Source organism: Erithacus rubecula (assembly GCF_903797595.1).
Source record: "Erithacus rubecula genome assembly, chromosome: 22".
In the NCBI taxonomy this organism is placed as follows: domain Eukaryota; kingdom Metazoa; phylum Chordata; class Aves; order Passeriformes; family Muscicapidae; genus Erithacus; species Erithacus rubecula.
This window is the reverse complement of record NC_136674.1, coordinates 331,840-350,010: the sequence shown is the minus strand read 5'-3', so window position 1 is coordinate 350,010 and position 18,171 is coordinate 331,840. Positions and strand designations below refer to the sequence as shown.

The window sequence follows — 18,171 nt, the reverse complement described above, 5'->3', positions numbered from 1 at the left end:
CATAACCACACCCTGGCCAGGGAGGACAGGCACCGTTTGGGTGTGGGTTGGGTGCACCTCTCACACAGCAGCAGCTTCGCTGCCCTGCTCCTGCCCAAAGGTGCAGGAGAGGGAGGGTGAGATGGAGAGAGGGATGGAAGTGGTGGCAGTGCCGAGTGCCAGCTCCGTGTCCTGCCCAGAGTCACCATCCCCTCACGGGGCTGGGACAGCAGCGTCCCTGCAGGGCCAGAGCTGGCGAGGAGGACACAGAGGCAGAAACAGGGCCCTGGGGAGCAAAGGGCAGTTCTGCATGTGGGGGAGCTTTGATCCCTGTGCTTTAACAGGCCGTGGTGTCTGCTGGCTCCTCCACAGCCGCTGTGCTCATGGATGCTGAGCTGCTCCTGCTCACCAGGCACTGCTGATCTTATCCACACAGCCCAGCTGCCTGCGTGAGGCAACCCAGAGGCACAAGGGAGTTCTCCCCCGTGCTGCTGCCTTCCCCGTGCAGGAGGGGGACAAGAACGGGCGTGCAGGAGGCGTCACTGCAGCCAGACTGGCTCGGCAGGGCTGGGACAGGGCTGCTGCTCCAGCAACAGGCAGCACCTGTGGCCTCACTGGGGCAGCAGCAGCCAGTTCACAGGGCTGCACACAAGGACTCTGAAAGGTCACCTAACCCCCAGAAATGAAAGTCCAGTTGTGCTGCTGATTTACCTTCCTAGTGTGGAGAGCCTGGGGAGAACATGGGAGAAGCAGGGCAATCCCTTCACACTGCTGGCTCCAGCCCCTTCAGGCAGGAGTCTCTTGCTGTGTCACTGCCACCTCTCCTGGGCACCCCTCAGCCCCCCAGAGCACCCAGGAGCTGGGCCATGAACCTGGCTTTGCTTGCCACAAGGCAATTCACAGGAAGCCTCCCCCTGGGAAGGCAGCAGGGCCTGGCCCCAGTTCAGACTGTCCCAGCACAGAGCACGCAGCAGTGGGAAGGCTGGGAGCCTGGTGGGGATGGAAAAGACACGGCTGGGAGTGCTTAGATTAGCCCCAGCAATCACATTCACAAAATATGGCTTTTCAGTTAACAGGGTCAAGAAGGAGAACTTCCTGACTAATCTGCCCAGGGTTAAAGTAAGTCCAGGGGTGTGTGCAACTCATTGCCAGGACTGGCTCTGTCACGACAAGTGCATCTTCCCCCATCCACTGCTCACCTCACACCCGCTTCAAGGTGCATTTCAGACATCACTTTCTCAGATAGCATTAGGAAAAATAATAACAATAATAACAATAATAATAATAATAAAAAGGAAAAGAGATATTAGCAAACCAAACACATCAAATCCACAGCTCTGCAGCGCTACGGAGCAGAAGGGGGTGCAGAGGAGAGGAGCCTGGCTGTCATCTGCAGACAGACAGCTCTCAGCACGTGGTGGTTCTCACACAAGACAAGGTTTAACAACGGGCGTTATTGCTATGCTTCCATTTCCAGTCTAATCATTAAGCTTGACAAGTACATATCAAACAGTGCCTGTTCCATCCCGAGCACATTGGTGTTGGTGCTGCACTCCTCAGCTCGTGCTTTCAGGTGCAGGTCGGGGCTGTGTGTGCCCTTTGGACCCTGAGGAGTGCAGAGCACAGGCTAAATGCACCTCCAGACTCCTGTGACACCTTACAGGCCAAGGGCCAGCTTACAGTGCGAGGGGGGTCCATGAGAGCCCCCCTCCAGGAGGGGAGGGCAGGCCCTGCCGGGCCCCAGTGGCTCCCAGGATCCCAGTGGCTCCAGCAGCCTTCTCAGTAAAAAATAGGAATACTGTCTTTTTGATTTTTTTTTTTTTGGATCATTTTGATCTCTTTGATCATTTTATATAAATACAAAGATTAAAATAATTTATCTCAACATTATTTCTATTACAATCATACAGTGTTTTCCCTTCAAAACAAGTGCATGTGTGTGTATATATATATAAGTGTATATATAGTATCTCTAGAGCTTCCCTCCACCCAAGAAAAGCAGCAGTGACTGAAGCAGGTACAGCACGCAGGAGCTGATCCTTCCTGCTCCAAGGCAAATGTGCCCGAGGAAAAGCGCAGGGCTCAGCCTGCCAGCTCATTTCCAAGCACATTTCATTGGCATGAAGGGGGCCTGGGGTGCTCCTCTCCATCCCTCCGGGAGCCCCCTGGCCCGGGGGCTCCAGACCTGCCCAGCTGCCTGGGGAGGGACCAGCTGGGGAATGGAATGACATCAACTCCTTGAGCAAGCTGCTAATTACTGCTGGAGAGGAAAGGGCCCTGCAGCTCAAACAGGGCTGCTCCATTTACATACTAGGCACTACGGATGATGATTGCTAGGAAGGTATTTACACGGGAGAAGGATCGTGTTCTCCCTCCACTTTTCAATGCGCGGGTCAGTCTTAAACACCATGGTCTCATGAAGCAGTTTGTAATAAAAATGCAACACACTGTGTCTATCAGGATTGTCTAGGAAGGAGAGGAAACAGCTGTGCTCACCACAGCTGCAGCAGCAGCCAGCACGCAGGGACAGGCCCCTTTCACCCTAAGAGAGGAGAGACAAATCCGCACAGAACCTCCCGGAACCTGAGAGGAACAGCGACTTCCAGGGGCCAGCAGCACCTCATGGGCACAACATTCCCAGAGCTGGGACACTGCAGCCCTGGGGCTGCCTGTGCAGCACCCACCAGCCCTCCCCTCACTGTCCCCGTGGGCGGGTGACAGCACAGCCAGCTCACCCCAGAGCTGGGCTGGCACAGCCGGGCTGATGCAGGGGAACAGGCAGGAGCATTTGCAGCCCTGCCAGGGGCTCAGGGCTTTTCTCCCTCATTCCTGGTGCTGAGCCCCCCGCGCTGCCCTGCACAGCCTGGGCACAGCCTGGCACATGGAGCTCTGCAGCCATGGCCTGTCAGCACCCTGCCAGGGCTCCTGCAGCCTCCCTGGCTGTGGCAGTCTGGGGGGACAGCGGGGGCTCTCAGGGCTCTGCTCAGATCCCTCAGGGGCTGCCAAAATCCCCACTGGAGCCTTCGTGGCGCGGGAGCTGCCGCCCTCAGCCCAGCTTCAAGGCAGGCTGGTGCCCAGCCCTGCGAGGGGCCTGCCCAGCCTTGCTGGGCTCTCTCCCTCACCCAGGGTGTGTTAGGGACCCCGGGAGCAGGGGGCAGCCCCAGCCCTCAGGGCTCCTGCCCTCCAAAGCCCCTTTGGGGGCTCCTGCCCTCCAGAGCCTGACTAGCCACATAACAGCCAAAGAACAAAAGCCACTACTTTCTGCCCTGCTAGTGCAGCTCATATGCTTTGGGCTCAGTTTTTACCAAAGAGCTGGCCTGGGACTGCTGCTGTGAATCTCATAAAGCATTTTAATAGAGTATATAAATATTGAACTACAAAAATAGACAGCTCTGCCTGCACGGGCACACTGGGGGTGAGCGGGGGCAGGCCAGGCCTCGCTGGGTCTCACAGCTCTATTTAGGGTGATGTCTTTCAAGAGGTTTCAAACTGAATTGGAAGGAAACAGGGTCTGATGCCACCCTGCAGCTGGCTGGTGGCCACGCCTGCCGTGGGGGCAGCGAGGGTCCCGGCAGGGCTGGCTGGCAGCTCACAGCCAGGCTGAACCTGCCCTCGGGCTGCAGCAACTGCAGCAGAGACCTTTGCCCTGCCCAAAGCCCTCCCACCAACGGTGTTTCACAACACCAGGGAGTGGGGTGTAAAGCTGACAGTGTGGCTGGAAACGGGGCAAGGCAGGGGGAAGGCAGCTCTGCATGGCTGCTGTGCTGGGGGACGAGCAGGGGCTCAGCCCTCGGCAGCAAACCCAGAGCTGGCTGTGGGTGGGACTGAGCCAAATGCTGGTGCTGAGGAGAGCCCTGCAGGGCTGCAGCCCCGCTCCAGCAGCACATGGAGTCCAGCAGGACTGCCAGCGCTGCCAGCACTGCCAGGACTGCCAGCACTGCCAGCGCTGCCAGGACTGCCAGGACTGCCAGGACTGCCAGGGCTGCCAGCACTGCCAGGACTGCCAGCGCTGCCAGGGCTGCCAGCGCTGCCAGGACAGCCAGGACTGCCAGGACTGCCAGGGCTGCCAGGGCTGCCAGGGCTGCCAGGGCTGCCAGGACAGCCAGGACTGCCAGGACAGCCAGGGCTGCCAGGACTGCCAGGACTGCCAGGACTGCCAGGACTGCCAGGACAGCCAGGACTGCCAGCGCTGCCAGGACTGCCAGGACTGCCAGCGCTGCCAGGGCTGCCAGCACTGCCAGGACTGCCAGGACTGCCAGGGCTGCCAGCACTGCCAGGACTGCCAGGACTGCCAGCGCTGCCAGGACTGCCAGGACTGCCAGGACTGCCAGGGCTGCCAGCACTGCCAGGACTGCCAGGATTGCCAGGACAGCCAGGACTGCCAGCGCTGCCAGGGCTGCCAGGACTGCCAGGACAGCCAGGACTGCGAGGACAGCCAGGACTGCCAGCACTGCCAGTGCTGCCAGGACTGCCAGGACTGCCAGGACAACCAGAACTGCCAGCTCTGCCAGGACTGCCAGGACTGCCAGGACTGCCAGGACTGCCAGGACTGCCAGCACTGTCAGCTCTGCCAGGACTGCCAGCACTGCCAGCTCTGCCAGGACAGCCAGGACAGCCAGGACTGCCAGCGCTGCCAGGGCTGCCAGCACTGCCAGAGCTGCCAGCACTGCCAGGACTGCCTGCATTCACCCACCTCCCAGCACAGGGAACGCACCCCGGCACCGCTCTGAGGGCAGCAGCAGCAGCAACATCTCGTTCCAAAAATGCTTCCTCTTCTGTCTTCCTCTCGTTCTTTCCTTGCAAGCTCTGGGCAGGTGTCCCCTCACAGCCGGTGCCGGACGCTCCCGTCCCGCAGCTCTGCCGGTCACATCCCTGGCTCAGGCCTTTGGGGCAGGGGCTGCTCCTGGCTGCCGGTGGGTGGGAGGTGTGTGCAGGGCTCTGCTCTCGGCCGCCCCTTCCCCTCCACCAAGGGGACGGGGGGAGGAACAGAACCTCGGCCGGGCTCAGGCCTTTCGGGCCGCTCGGGCCACGCCGTCCCCTCGCCGCCTACTCCTGGGCCCGGGGGGCACCGTGGGCACCGTGGGCACCGTGGGCACCCTGGGCACCCTGGGCGCCCTGGGCGCCGGAGCCCTGCCTCCTGCCGGGCTCGCCCTTGGCCGGCCGGGGCCTGGCCGCCGGCTCCTGCGGGGGCTGCCGGGGGTGCCGCTGTCCCCGGCCGGGCGGCTCGGGGCGCTGCGGCCGCGGCGAGTACAGGAACAGCGCGGGGTCGGGCATGGCGTCGTGCTCCTCGGGCGCCGGCTGGCGGGCCCGGGGCGCCCGGTGGCCGCGGCGGCGGGGCCGGTTCTGGGGCGGGCCCGGGGGCTGCTCGGGGCCCGGCAGCCGCTGCGCCGTGGCGTGCAGCTGCAGCGACAGGTAGGCGGCCGCCTCCGTCTGCTTCTGCAGCTCGGTGTCGAGGATGGTGACGCGGTGGCTCCGGCGCTTCAGCTCCTCCAGGAAGCGGCGCTCCTTGCTGCGCAGGCTGGAGCGCAGCGCGGCCACCAGCGTCTCCTTGTGCTGCAGCTCCTTGCGCAGCTCCACGTTGTCCTTCTCCTTCTCCTGCAGCTGCGCCTCCATCGCCCGGCACTTCTCCTCCAGCTCGCGGTCCAGGACATCTGCGGGTCGAGGCACACGGGGGTCGCAGGGGCTCAGCCCCACCGCCCCTGGCAGGGCCCCACGGCCCCAGCTGCTGACAGCCCCATGTCCCAGCCTGTCCCAGCACATCCCAGCCTGTCCCAGAATGTCCCAGCCTGTCCCAGCCTGTCCCAGCACATCCCAGCCCGTCCCAGCCTGTCCCATCCTGCCCCCACAGTGCTGCTGAGGCTGCTCAGGTGCTCCTCAGAGCTGGGACCCAAAACTCGCTGGCTGCCCGAGCAGGGCTCGCTGCCAGCACAGGCACAGGAGCCCCAGCACGGTGCCACGTGTAACACCCAATGCAGGCTGAAAGCAAAAGGCAGCTTCGGTGGAGGATGTTGTTGCCATGGAACCTGCAGCCTCTACCTTGCTGCAGATTTTAAATTTCCCTAGGTAAGTAGTTTTCCACGCTAAAAGTGACTTTGAATGTGTGCAGAGGGTGTGGGGAACACGTGCTGGGAGAGAAAAGGAGATGGTGCAGGGGAACCATCAGCCCAACTTTGCAGGGACTTCTGGCCTCAAGGCCCGGGACTCCAAAGCCTGGTTAGTCAGGATGGAGATGCTAATCCAAGATTACAGAGGAGCTGGGCTGCGCTCAGCAGGGAAGGAGCTCCATCCTGGGAGGGGGAGCGGGTTCTAGGGAATGCTGTTCTGGGTGAGGATGGCCAGGCAGCTTGGGGAATTCACAGCTTGGGGTTCTGGGGCAAGCCCAGTGGGCAGCAGGAGGGCCAGGCTGGACTCCTGACCCAGCCCTGGCTCCCTCTCCAGCACCAGCCCTGGCAGGGCGCAGGCTGGCAGCTGCCCGTGCTCCCTGGCCTGCCCAGGCCTGCTCCTGCCCTCTGCAATAATCTGCTGTTATGATGTGACTGGCAGCTGCTTACAGCCCCAGCTCCTCGCTGCTCCTGCAGCTTCATAATGAGGGCTTAGGGAGGCAGTTGCAGGCGGTAATTATGGCATGAATGGTATTAGGAGAGCAATCATTTGATGGCATGGTAAATGAGGTGCTGCCCCACAAACGTGGCAGTGCTTGTGCAGCTCTGGAAGGATGAAGGGTGGGCAGGCACCACGGATGAGACTCGCTGCTGGTGGCTTGGGCTGGTGACACCCCGATGGCACCTGCTGGGCTGGGCACCAGCAAAGGCCAGGGGTGCAGAGAAGGGACCCCTGGCTCCACGGGAGGGCTGGGAGTTTGGAATTCCCATGGAGCCAGCACTGCTGAGGCTGCCAAGGGCGAGGGCCCTGCTGGCCCCAGTGAGAGCAGCCTGCACCCACCCTGGCACCCGCCCTGGGGACAGGGGACAGGCTAGGGCCTGGGGACAGTGCCAGCGAGGAGTTTCACTTTTGTCTCAGACAGAGGAAGGAGAGCAGCCTCTGCTGGCTGTGGGGCTCCTGGGCACTGCCAGCATTCTCTGGGCTGCCACAGGCTGTGCACACTGCCAGTCCTGCCCCCCAGGCAAGCTCCCTGTCCCTCCCTGCCCTGATGTCCCCCCTGGCCACACCTCGTGCCCACAGCTGTGCTCTTACCTTGCTGGCGGGCCTCCAGCTCTTTCATTTCCAGGTCATGGGTGAGCTCTGCAAGAGAAATCCAACAGGACTGAGGAGGAGCATCCCACCCTTTCTGTGCCCCCCAATCTTCCTCTGCTCCCTGTGAGGCACTGGCCATCACTGTGGCTGCAGTGCTGTCTCTGCCCAGCCCACATGGGACTGTGGCCATCCTGGAGCACCAGCCACAGGCTGAGCTAAAAATAGGCAATTCTGGCAATTTATATGTCATTAATCAGCCTCATGGCCAAGACATTGTCTGCAGGAGGCTCTGCTCCTTTGACAATGCCTTTCCTTTTTCCAAGACTTGCTGAACCATTTTCAGTGCTTTAAACCAGGACAAAGAGCAATGGATTGAAAATAGACCAAAGTGTAAGCTGCCACCCAAAGCATTTCATAATTTACTGCTCTGGGCTGATTGCTGCCTCTGCACGTGATGCAAGCAGGGACAGCCTCGTCCCAGCACCATGTGCCTGCAGAAGGATGTTCCCTGCTCCAGCGATGTGGAGCTTCCAAATCCCTTCCAAATCTCAGGAGCTGCAGCACCTACCTGCCTGCTCAGCCCACCGTGCTGCTCCTCTCTGCTGCTCTTTGCCTGCTCGCTGTCCAGCCCCAGGCAACAGCACCAGCTCACAAAGAGCAGCTCAGGGACCTTCTGGAGTTCACTTTACCCTGCACTCTTACAGACAGTCCCTTCTGAATTAATCATCACAGCCCACCCAACACTAACAGCCCTGAGCAGAGGAGGAGAGTGGCAGCAGCAGCATTCAGCTGTTTGGGGCTATATTTTCCCCCGAAAATGAGTTCAAATGGTTAATCTTTGCCCTACATTTTTCTTTTAATCTGCTTTTGTGTTGACTCTAATCCTCATCACTGCCATCCTTCTGAAACGGAACGCTTGGCTCGGGCTGCTCAGCCTGTCTGTCTTGGAAAACATTCTGTAGTGAGAAGGCAGAAGTACCTGAGAACATCATGCAGTTTCTGGAGAGCACTCAGCACTCTCGACTGCCCCAGTGGGAATCAGTGGCCATTGTGCTATATTTCTGAAGCTAAAATAATAGGTTTGCAGTCTCAGGTATATTTCAAATGAAAATCAAAGCAGTTGCCTGTTTCCAAATGATGTCCAAAGACATCATCCTGCTGAGCAAGTGCAGCAATGATGCACAGCCTGGGGTCCCAGTTTCTGTGCTGGAGCCAGGGGGCTATTGCTGATCTGCTTCAGTAGCATCCCCATGACCCCTGAGGGGCAGCTGAGAACCACCTCTGGGGAAGGGAGAGCCTTTCCCACAGGGATTCCTCAGAGAGACCAAGGGGATAGTGAAAAAGTCAGGAACAACAATGCCAGGGCAGCAGGCAAGGCTCCCGAGGCTCACAGTGGGGAAAAACTGACTTACAGACTCTGTTCTCCTGCAAACAGCCCTCCAGATAATGACACCCAAATGTCAGCAAAGTCTCCTTAAAACTAGCCAGGGGTTGCCCACATCTCTCCTGGCAGAACCACACAGCTCACCCAGGAGAACAGGACTCCTCTGGTCAGATATGGCTGTCCCTGGGTCACACTGGGAAGGGGACATCACCTGTGCAGTGGGCTCATTTCAGCCCCTGGGGACACACCCCCCATGTCTGATTTAGGCAGGAGAACATGAAGAGGCCATAGATAAAACCATTAAAACAATGAAATAGAACAGCAAGAGCTCAGAAAGGATGGGGGAAATTAGCCAATTTTATCAGTGCAGGCATTTCTTTGTTTCCCAGGAACCTGGGAGGATGAGAGGCTGGAAGACAAGGAGTAATTAGCTATGGCTGAATTATTGATGAGAGCAGCAGCACAAGTTGGAATGAGTTCCAGTGGTGGCAGAAGGCTGGGCGACTGTCGGTGCTGCACGGGGGCAGGATGGAGTGTGGCAGTGCTGCAGAGGGGCTGGGGGGGCAGCTGGGGGGCAGCTGGGGGGCAGCTGGGGGTGCAGCTGGGGGACAGATGGGGGGGCAGCTGGGGGGGCAGCTGGGGGTGCAGCTGGGGGTGCAGCTGGGGGGCAGCTGGGAGGGCAGCTGGGGGACAGATGGGGTGCAGCTGGGGGGCAGCTGGGGGGCAGATGGGGGTGCAGCTGGGGGGCAGATGGGGGGCAGCTGGGGGTGCAGCTAGGGGGCAGATGGGGGTGCAGCTGGAGGGCAGCTGGGGGGCAGATGGGGGCAGCTGGGGGTGCAGCTGGGGGGACAGCTGGGGGGACAGCTGGGGGGACAGCTGGGGGGCAGATGGGGGGCAGATGGGGGCAGCTGGGGGACAGATGGGGGGCAGATGGGGGTGCAGCTGGGGGGCAGATGGGGGGCACCCCAGCCCCAGCCCTGCAGCCTGGCCCTCTCCTCGCAGCGCCCTGTGAGCCCAGGCTGCAGCAGGAGCTGCTGCAGCAGGAGCTGCTGCCCCAGTGCTGTGCGGGCAGCCCTCACCTGAGCAGTGCTTCTGCAGGCGGAGGATCTCCAGGTGCAGGTCATGCAGCAGCTCCATCTGCTCCTTCTTCAGGAAGGCGATGTGGCGCTGCACGCTCTGGATCTGGCGCTCCAGGGACACGGTCTCCATCGCAGCCAGGTGCAGCGGCCAGCTCTGCAGGGAGTGCAGGGGATCAGCAGTGCAGCTCTGTGCTGGCCTTGCAGGCCCAGCCCTGCAGCCTGAGGGGCACAGCAGGCTGCTGCTTTCTCTCCTCGACCCTCCTCAGGGGATTGGGGCTGTGGGCAAAGCTGCCCTGCTCAGCCAGTCCCCAGGGAACAGCCTCAGCCCTCTCACCTTGCAGCACCTCTGCCCTGCTCCTGTCCTGCCCTCTCTCAGACTGCACAGGCAGAAAATCCCGCTGCCTGAGCCCTGCCATCACAGCATGCATGTCTGCTCTGAATTTGACCCTAGGAAACACTTTTTCACTGAGTAGGATGCATCTGGGACAGGACTGCTCCCTGTTGAGCCCAGGTGGGAGCTGCACCAGAGACGGTTTTGGCTGTCTCTTGACAAGCCCCACTTGCACACAGCAGCTGCAGCCAGCGATCCAGCACATGAAAAATACAATATGCTCTGTCTAACCCGATCAGCACTGCGTGCCTAGGACAGTCATGTTGTCTTCCAGGAGAAAGAACATCTTCCCTGGTAATCTGCCTGGCAGAGCAGAGCTGCTAGCAGGCTGTGCCAGGCACTCGAGCTGGGCTGGGGGTCCTTTGCTTCTGCAAAGCAGCTGCAAAAACCACCCACCTGTGCTGCTGCACAGAGAGATAAAAATAGCCCTGAAAGAACCCTTTATCCCAGGAAATACCATTTTGTGGTGTGTGGAATCTGTCCTTGCTCCCTACACACAACCCAGAAGGAGAGAAGCTGCAGCAAGTCAAGGTAACCTGGCAGTGCTGGGTGAGTGGCCGGACTCAGCGACCTGAGAGGTTTTTCCAACCTAAACAATTCTTTAGGGAGAAGCTGTGCCACCAGCCTGAGGGATGGAGTGCATCATCCTGTCCTGAGCAGCTGCTTCCCACATCTGACTCCAGTTTTGTCCCTACAGAAACCACAGCACCAAGCCAGCACTGTGGCTCACTGTTCCAGCAGCCCTGGCGTGACCACACAGGGCATTTTGCAATTCCTGCAACCAGAATGCATTTAAGATCAATCCCACAGTAAGTGGTCTGGGAAGTGCCCCAAGGTCAAAGCTTTGTCCCAGCCAGAGGCTCTGCAGATTTGTGGCAGCTCTGCAGTGGGGTCTCCCTGTCCCTGTGTTTGGTGGGGAGGGGGGTGCAGGCTGGCTGGGGACAGTGAGCACCCAGCCTGCTGGTAAAGAAATGATCCAAAGGGCACTGTCCTGTAGTGTCCTTACACAAGGTGTCACACCCAGCTGTGCCAGGGCTGGGGCTGGCCAGGCCATCCTCCTTGGAGGTGTCCTGGTGCCAGTGTAAGAGCCATGGGAGTCACCTGGCATCTGCCAGAGACCAGGAATGCAAACCACACCACAGGCACATCCTCCTGCCAGCCTGGCCGTGGTGGGCTGAGCTTCTTGATGGCAGCTGTGGCACCTCATCTCAGAAAACATCAGAAAGTAGGTTGGCCAAAGCCCAGGGGACACGTACTGCTATTTCCAAGCACTTTGTTCTGTCTAGTTGAAATGTCTTTAGTAAAAATGGCTACAAATTTTCCATTTAACTTTCCTTAAATACAAATTTGCTCCTTTATTTAAACCAATGAAAATATTTTCCTTTAAAAACAGTTGATAGATTTCAAGCTGCAAAGAAAGTAAGAGGAAAAAAAATCTGGAATTGAGATTGTTTGTTTTTTGCTCCATCTCTGAGAGCTTTCCAGGAACAAGGTTCCCTTGCTGATCCTCCAAGGCTTTGAGGCAGCCCTGGGCTCAGCCCCCTGCATTTCTCCACATGGAGTGACCGTGGGCATGGTCTCTGCTCAGCCTTCCTGTGCACCTGCCTCTAAACCCCTTTTGTTTCCACACTCCTTGTCCTTTCATTGTGCAGCCATGACCTTTGGTACAAGCAGATTGGGAGTCCTGAACTCAGCTGCTTCTTTCAAAGTGCTGGTGGAAAACCCCAGTGAGATTGACTATTTCATTTGTCAAATTCTTATTTCACAAGCCAAAATGACTGAAGCAGCCTCTTGGAGCAGCTACAATGACCAATTCAGTTGCAAGTCTACCAAGAGCTGATTTCCTTTGCACAGACAGGTCGATTGAGAATTTGCTTCCAGGGCAAAACTCAGCCTAAGGCTGCTCTTCAATGTGAATCAGAATCCCAGAACTTTGACCCAAGGAAACCTCTCCATCTCAATGATGCATCTGAAAGGGAGATGCAGTATTGCACATCCACGTACCTCTGGACACACAGAGTCACACCATGGTCTCCTTATCTGTGTGATTATTATTCCCCATAAATAGCAAACTAGCTGGGAGTCAGAGGGCACGAGGTTTGCAGGAACAGGTCGATAATTTGTCCTGCTGTGGCTGCCAGCAACCCCTTCTCCATCCCATTAAAACACACGCAGGAATAAACACGGATACACACTAGAAATCCATAGCGCTTGGAATTTTACAGCTCAAAGAATATAAACTGCAGCAATGCCACTAAGCCAGTGCATCTTTAAATGTAGGGAAATCAGGCAAGCAGGAAGCCCAGAAACTTGCAGAAGGTCACAGAGGCAGTGGCGACGCCAGGAATAGAAAGTAGAGGTGAAACCCCGGCCTTGGACAAGTCAGTGGGAAACCTTCCCTGATCTCAGCAGAGGCAGAATTACACTCGGAGCGCAGTTTGCTATTCGCTATCTGTCAGTATCTATTTACAGATAAAATCAATACAGACGGTGATTATAAATCATTGTGTTTCTCGCCATCCTCCGAGCACGAACGCCGGAGGAGCAGCCCCAGCGAGGCTGCGAACGCTGAAGGCAGGGCCGAGCCTTCTCCTCCCGGCTCGGGGGGATCCGCCACGGATCCGGCTCCGCTGCGGGGCGGAACCGGGCCGGTCCTTCCCCCCGGCGGGTCCCCGCGGTGCCGCCCGCGCTGGGCTCGGCAGCGAGCCTGCCCGGTCCGATCCCGGTGCCGGTGCCGGTCCGGCAGAGCGCGGCGGGGCGGGCACGGGCCGGGAGAAGCGGTACCGTGCGGGGTACGGCCCGCAGCGCCGGGACCGCAGCACCGGGACCGCAGCGCCGGGAGCCCGCCCGGCCCGCAGCCCCGCACCCGCCGCCGCCGCCGCCGCCGCCGCCTTACCTGGGGGGAGCGCCGGGGCCCCGCGGGCCGCCCGCTGGGCGTCATGGGCCGGGCCGGGCCGGGCCGGGCCGGGGCCGCGGCGGCTCCGCGCTGCCCGCGCTGCCTGCGGCGGCCCCGCCTCGCCCGGCCCGGCCCCGCGCCCGTAAACAGCGGCAACGTGACCGGAACTGGGAGCTCCGCCGGCGGCGGGGGGGAGCGGACCGGGGACAGACCGGGGACGGACCGGGGACAGACCGGGGACAGCACCGGGGACAGCACCGGGACAGCACTGGGAACAGCACCGGGATAGACCGGGGACAGACCGGGGACAGACCGGGACAGACCGGGCTGGGGACAGACCGGGGACAGACCGGGCTGGGGACAGCACCGGGGCAGACCGGGCCGGGGACACCCCCGAGACACACCCGGGACGGGAACTGGCACCGGTGCCAGCACCGTGCCCCAGGACCAGCCCTGTACCCCGGGATGGGGATGTGCCCCGGGACCAGCACCAGGACCGGGGCCAGCACCGGGACCGGGACTGTGCCCTGGGACCGGTACCGTACCCCGGGCCGGACCGCTGCCGGGGGTGCTGCATCGATGCTGGACCGCCGCTCCCCGACACCCCCGGTGAAGCGGGGCTCAGCTCCCCGCCACCCCCGGGCCCCATCCCGCTGCCCTGGGCCCTCGCTGGGGCTGGCCCCGCTGCTCGGGGCTCCCGGGGTCCCGCTCCCGGAGCCCCCCGTGTCCCGCTCCCGCTCCCGCGGTGCCCGGGCCGCCGCTCCCGCTGCTGTCCGCGGTGCTGAAGCCCCGGGCCGGAGCTGCCCCGGCGGGTCCCGCTCGGCCCCGGGCTGGGTCCCCCGAGCAGCCCCTGCGGCCCGAGCGGGCTCGGTCGGTGCGGATGGCACCGGCGCCGTGTCCCTGCGGGGCTGCGGTGTCACCGCCAGCCAAATGGGGCCGGCACCGGTCAAACAGCAAAGCTGTGCTCACAGACATGGTGAGAAAAACTTGTTTACTCAAGTGGTTACTGATTTTTCATGCCTTTTGTCTGTGGTGCCCAGACCAGCTGGGGCTTCGCACTGGAGGATGACTCAATGCTCTGCGCCTCGGTGCCGGCGGGGAGCCCGGGGTGCGGTGGCCTGTTCCATGCTGCATGGAGATGGCTCAGGGAAATGGTAGCGCCCTCCCGTCAGCTGACAGGCTGCTGATTCCTGTTCCCTCGAACCCGAGTGTGCCTGCGGACTGCAGCGCTCCTGCTCCGGTGCTGAGCTCTGCTGCCGTCTCCCCGCTCAACCTGCTGCAGTCCTGCACATCCCCGGTACAAGCAGCACACAGGGGAGCTGCAGGGGAGCTCACAGAGTGTTGTTGTTGAATTTGAGCTATCGGAGAGCGGCGAAAAGAATAATACAGCATAATTCTTCGTGTTATGGAGAGGCTAAAGGAGAGTGTTTATTTAGAAATGCTACACATACATAGTAGTTTGTGCAATACAGAATAGAAAAGACTCATTGGTCCAAGAAGGCAACACCTCTTTGAAAACATGCTTTTATGAAAAAATCATGTCTCTCATGTCTCCAGAAGATGTTTAACCATTGTTATAATTCCTTGTCCTTGAGCAACCTTCTTTCATGGCTCCCAGCAGTGTCCTAATGACATATTGCCTGCGGTATCGTTCTGCCATCCCACATCCTTCCCTCCCCTTGAATGCTTCCAGGCTCTGAGTGAGTGTTGGTGCTCCACAGATGCAGCGAGGCCGTGCTGTGGCCAATAGACTGTGCCTGCAGCAAAGCACATGCTCCAGGTGTGATACAGACAGTTTGTGATATCTCTGCGCAGTGACAGCCAAGGACTGGACCCTCACCTGAGGCACAATGGTGGGGGCCAGCCTAGCCTGTTGTTTCTGGTGGCATCTGTGGAGACTAAGTTTGGTTCACAAAAAGAAAGAAATCATTAAATCAGGAGAAGAGATGAGCAGTGTGGTCTGAAGGTCTGTGCGTGCACACACAGGAAGCTCATTTTCAATAAGTTATTCAGACAGATCTGCTTGCAGCCCCAGACAGCACAACAGAGAGCTTCACAGCCTTTCAATGCCCACCCAGTCATGACAACTCCAATGTGGTGCCCCTCTCAACTCGTGTTCTCTGAAAAATGAGTTCTTGAAACAAGAAGTTGATAAGAGGTCACAGACGTCCGTGTGGAGGGGGAGAGTGCAGCCTTTCTTGCTCAGAGCAGCCCTGTCTCTCTCTGACCCACTTGTGACCCTCAGGCCAGCGTTTGCCAAGGTCTCACTTGTCCCTCTCAGGGCAGTGTGCCGTGTTTGGGGTGTGTGGATATTTTCAATGTCTCACTGTGTCTTCTCCTAACTTGTGTGCTAACTTGGGTAGCAGTGAGCTACAGATTGGAGGAGAGGGGGGAGGGAGGGGGAATGTCTGAGTGCATCATGTTTCACAAGGTTTGTACAATTTTCATTGATTTTCCACTGGGTAGAAGACAAGCCTGCCAACAGCCAAGGTCAGGCACTCAGGGACGGAGAGCCGCTCTGTAAATGAGGTCATCGCTCGGGGATGCAGCCTGCCGGGGGGGCATCCCCTGCACCCAGCAGGGCACGGGCAGCGCCGGCTGCTCCACAGCGACCACCCGGCACCTTGGGGTCGCTCTGGGGCTGCTCGTGTTCCCCATCACCACAATTAACACAATCCCGCAGTTCCAACTGGATGGGTTCCACAGTGAACTGGTTTCACCGGCAGCTTTCTTGAGCAGGACATGACGTGGCAGTCCCTTTGCTGATGCTTCCAGCCACCGTGATGTCCTGCACCGCAATTGTGCTGCAATTCTTCCCCACACCCTGATTGCTCCGGGAGACAGGAGACAGCAGCTCCTTCTCAAACAAGTTTGAGGTTACAATATCGTGAGGAAAAAACGGCATGAATACGGATTCAGGAGGAATTGGGGGTCCCTGCTGCCTCAGATGCGGGACTGAGCTGCAGAGACTGGAGCAGAGGCAATCAGCTCCTTGTGCCCTGCTGGGACACATCTCAGCCGTGTGCCCCGGTGAGGGCACTGCCAGCCACTGCTCACGGTGACCCGCGGGACAGCGGCCGTGGGGACACACACCAAGCGCCTCAGCCCGGCTTCTGCTGCAGCAAGGCGGCTTTTCCCTGGCTGGAGGCTGGTGGAGACTGTGGGGATGCAGGATGGGGAATGTGGGGGTGTGAGGATGTAGGGATGGAGTGTCCGGATGCGCAGACCTGGGATGAGAGACGCGGGCACTGCGGATGGGGCTGCGGGCAGCAGCTCCTGGAGCGGGGCTGGGCTCCGGCGCTGCCGCTGCTGCTGTTCCGTGCCGGCACTGACCTCTAGCGGCACCGGCACCGGCACCGGCACCGGCACCGGCACCGGCACCGGCACCGGCACCGGCACCGGCACCGTGCGGACAGCGGCACCGGCTGCGGTACGGACAAAGCGGTACCGGCACCAGCAGCGGTGCAGGGAGCACCCGTGCGGCCGTGTGTGCTCGTGTCTGTGTCTGTGTACGAGTGTGTGCTTGTTTGAGTGTGTTACCTGTGTTTGTGTTTGTGTGTGTGTGTGTGTGTAGGAGTGTGTGTAGCTGTGTGTGTTGTCTGTGTTTGTGTGTGTGTGTGCTATCTGTGTTTGTATATGTGTGTGCAGATCTGTACTTGTGAGTATGTGTGTGTTATCTGTGTGTGTGTGTGTGCATGTTTCTGCGTGCGCTGGTCCCTTCAGTGGTGACTGATTCCTGGACCAAAGAGCTGATTCCCAGTGGGAGCTGCATCCCACGTGCACTGGAGTTAACCTGAATGCTGTGCCCTTCCAGGATGCCTACGGGAGTGCTTTGAGACCAGAGTTTCTCCCCCCTCCCCAGTTAATTATTAGGGGGATTTTTTCATTTAATTTATAAATGAGTTTAACATTGCCTCAGATATTATTTTTCAACCTAATTGAAATGTAGTGTCTGTGCGCTTTCTAATTGCTTTGAAGAACCTAATAAGAAGCTCCTTAAAGTCTAAAGGCTAAAAGCTGGAGGGTTTTAATAAATTTAACATTAGCTTAACATTTCCACAGAGACTGGAAAATATCTACTGGTAAGGATATTTGCTTGAGCTAAGCAATGCAATTTGTTCCTCTGCGTTAGTGCATATGTGATATGCGAACAGTCCAATTTTAAATTTTAAACCTGGACATGTTCTCTCTGGGTAGGTTGGTCTCTCCAGCCCTCAGCCCTGAATTTCTGGGAGATGACAGCCCCTCTGGAGGGCAGGTCACTGCCCAGATGTGGGATCTGAATTCCCTTTCTGTGGCCCAGGCAAGCACGGCCTCTCCAGCCAGCAGGGACACAACCTCTGCACCCCAGCTGCGAGGGAGCATCACTGCCCTTCAGATGTGAGGCAGGACTTCAGAATCACCAACACGAGGAGTTTACTTGAGTGATTAACGCTCCTTCCTTTAAATGAAGCTGCTGGGATTAACGCTCCTTCCTTTAAATGAAGCTGCTGGCTTTTGGATGCAGTACCTGGGTTTAGTGAACTGTGAAATTAAGTTCTCAAAGGTCAGAAAAGTGAGGATTTGGGGCCAGAATCCCACTTTTGGGAAGCAGTTTTCAGCGTGGTTTAAAGCTCCTTGAAGTAACACCTGACTGCAGGTGTGGTTTGCTGCCTGAGCCCCCTGCAGCGCCCAGGGGCTCTGGGAGGGAAACTCCGGCTCAGGCAGGTTTTCCTTCGGATTTATGGGAGAACAGTTCTGCCGGTTCTGCCAGGTGGGTTGGGCGGGTGCTCTTACAGCGGGCAGGGACCGTGACAGGGCCGGGGCGGGGTCCAGCCCCCGGACTATGCAGGTGTGCCCTCCGCGCGAGGGACTGGGTGAGTGGGGGGCTCGGGGGGCCGGGATGCCAGGGCCCCGTGTTGGGGTTTCTTTTCCCCGGTGGAGCTCCCGAGGCACTTCGGGATGCTCAGCGCGGACTTGCTCTGAGTGTTCAAAAGGCTGGGAAATGTTCGTTCCTCGGGAGCCCCGGTCGGGACTCCGGGGTGTTGTGTGCCCCTCGGGGCTGCCCGGCCGGGGGAATTGCGTAACGCTTTACATAACCGGCCAGAGCGGAGCGGCCCCCCCGCACCTGCCCGAGCCAGGCCCCCCCGGGTCCCCCCGGGACCGGAGGGGGCGGGAGCGCAGGAACCGGCGCAGGAACCCGCGCAGGAACCGGCGCAGGAACCGGCGCAGGAAGCGGCGCAGCCACCCCATCGCCGGGGCCGGTGCT

The 18,171-nt window shown here is 59.3% G+C and overlaps 1 protein-coding gene across 1 annotated transcript; it reads right to left on the bottom strand.

The window, feature by feature from the left end:
- Window positions 1–4,674: 4,674 nt before the first annotated feature.
- On the bottom strand, window positions 4,675–13,046 carry CCDC92B (coiled-coil domain containing 92B). The gene is made up of 4 exons (XM_079325068.1): window positions 12,924–13,046; window positions 9,637–9,790; window positions 7,174–7,221; window positions 4,675–5,630 (listed from the first exon to the last, which is right to left on the bottom strand). The coding sequence occupies exons 1-4, from the start codon at window positions 12,966–12,968 to the stop codon at window positions 5,026–5,028; spliced, it is 852 nt and encodes a 283-aa protein (XP_079181194.1). The 5' UTR covers window positions 12,969–13,046; the 3' UTR covers window positions 4,675–5,025.
- Window positions 13,047–18,171: the final 5,125 nt, after the last annotated feature.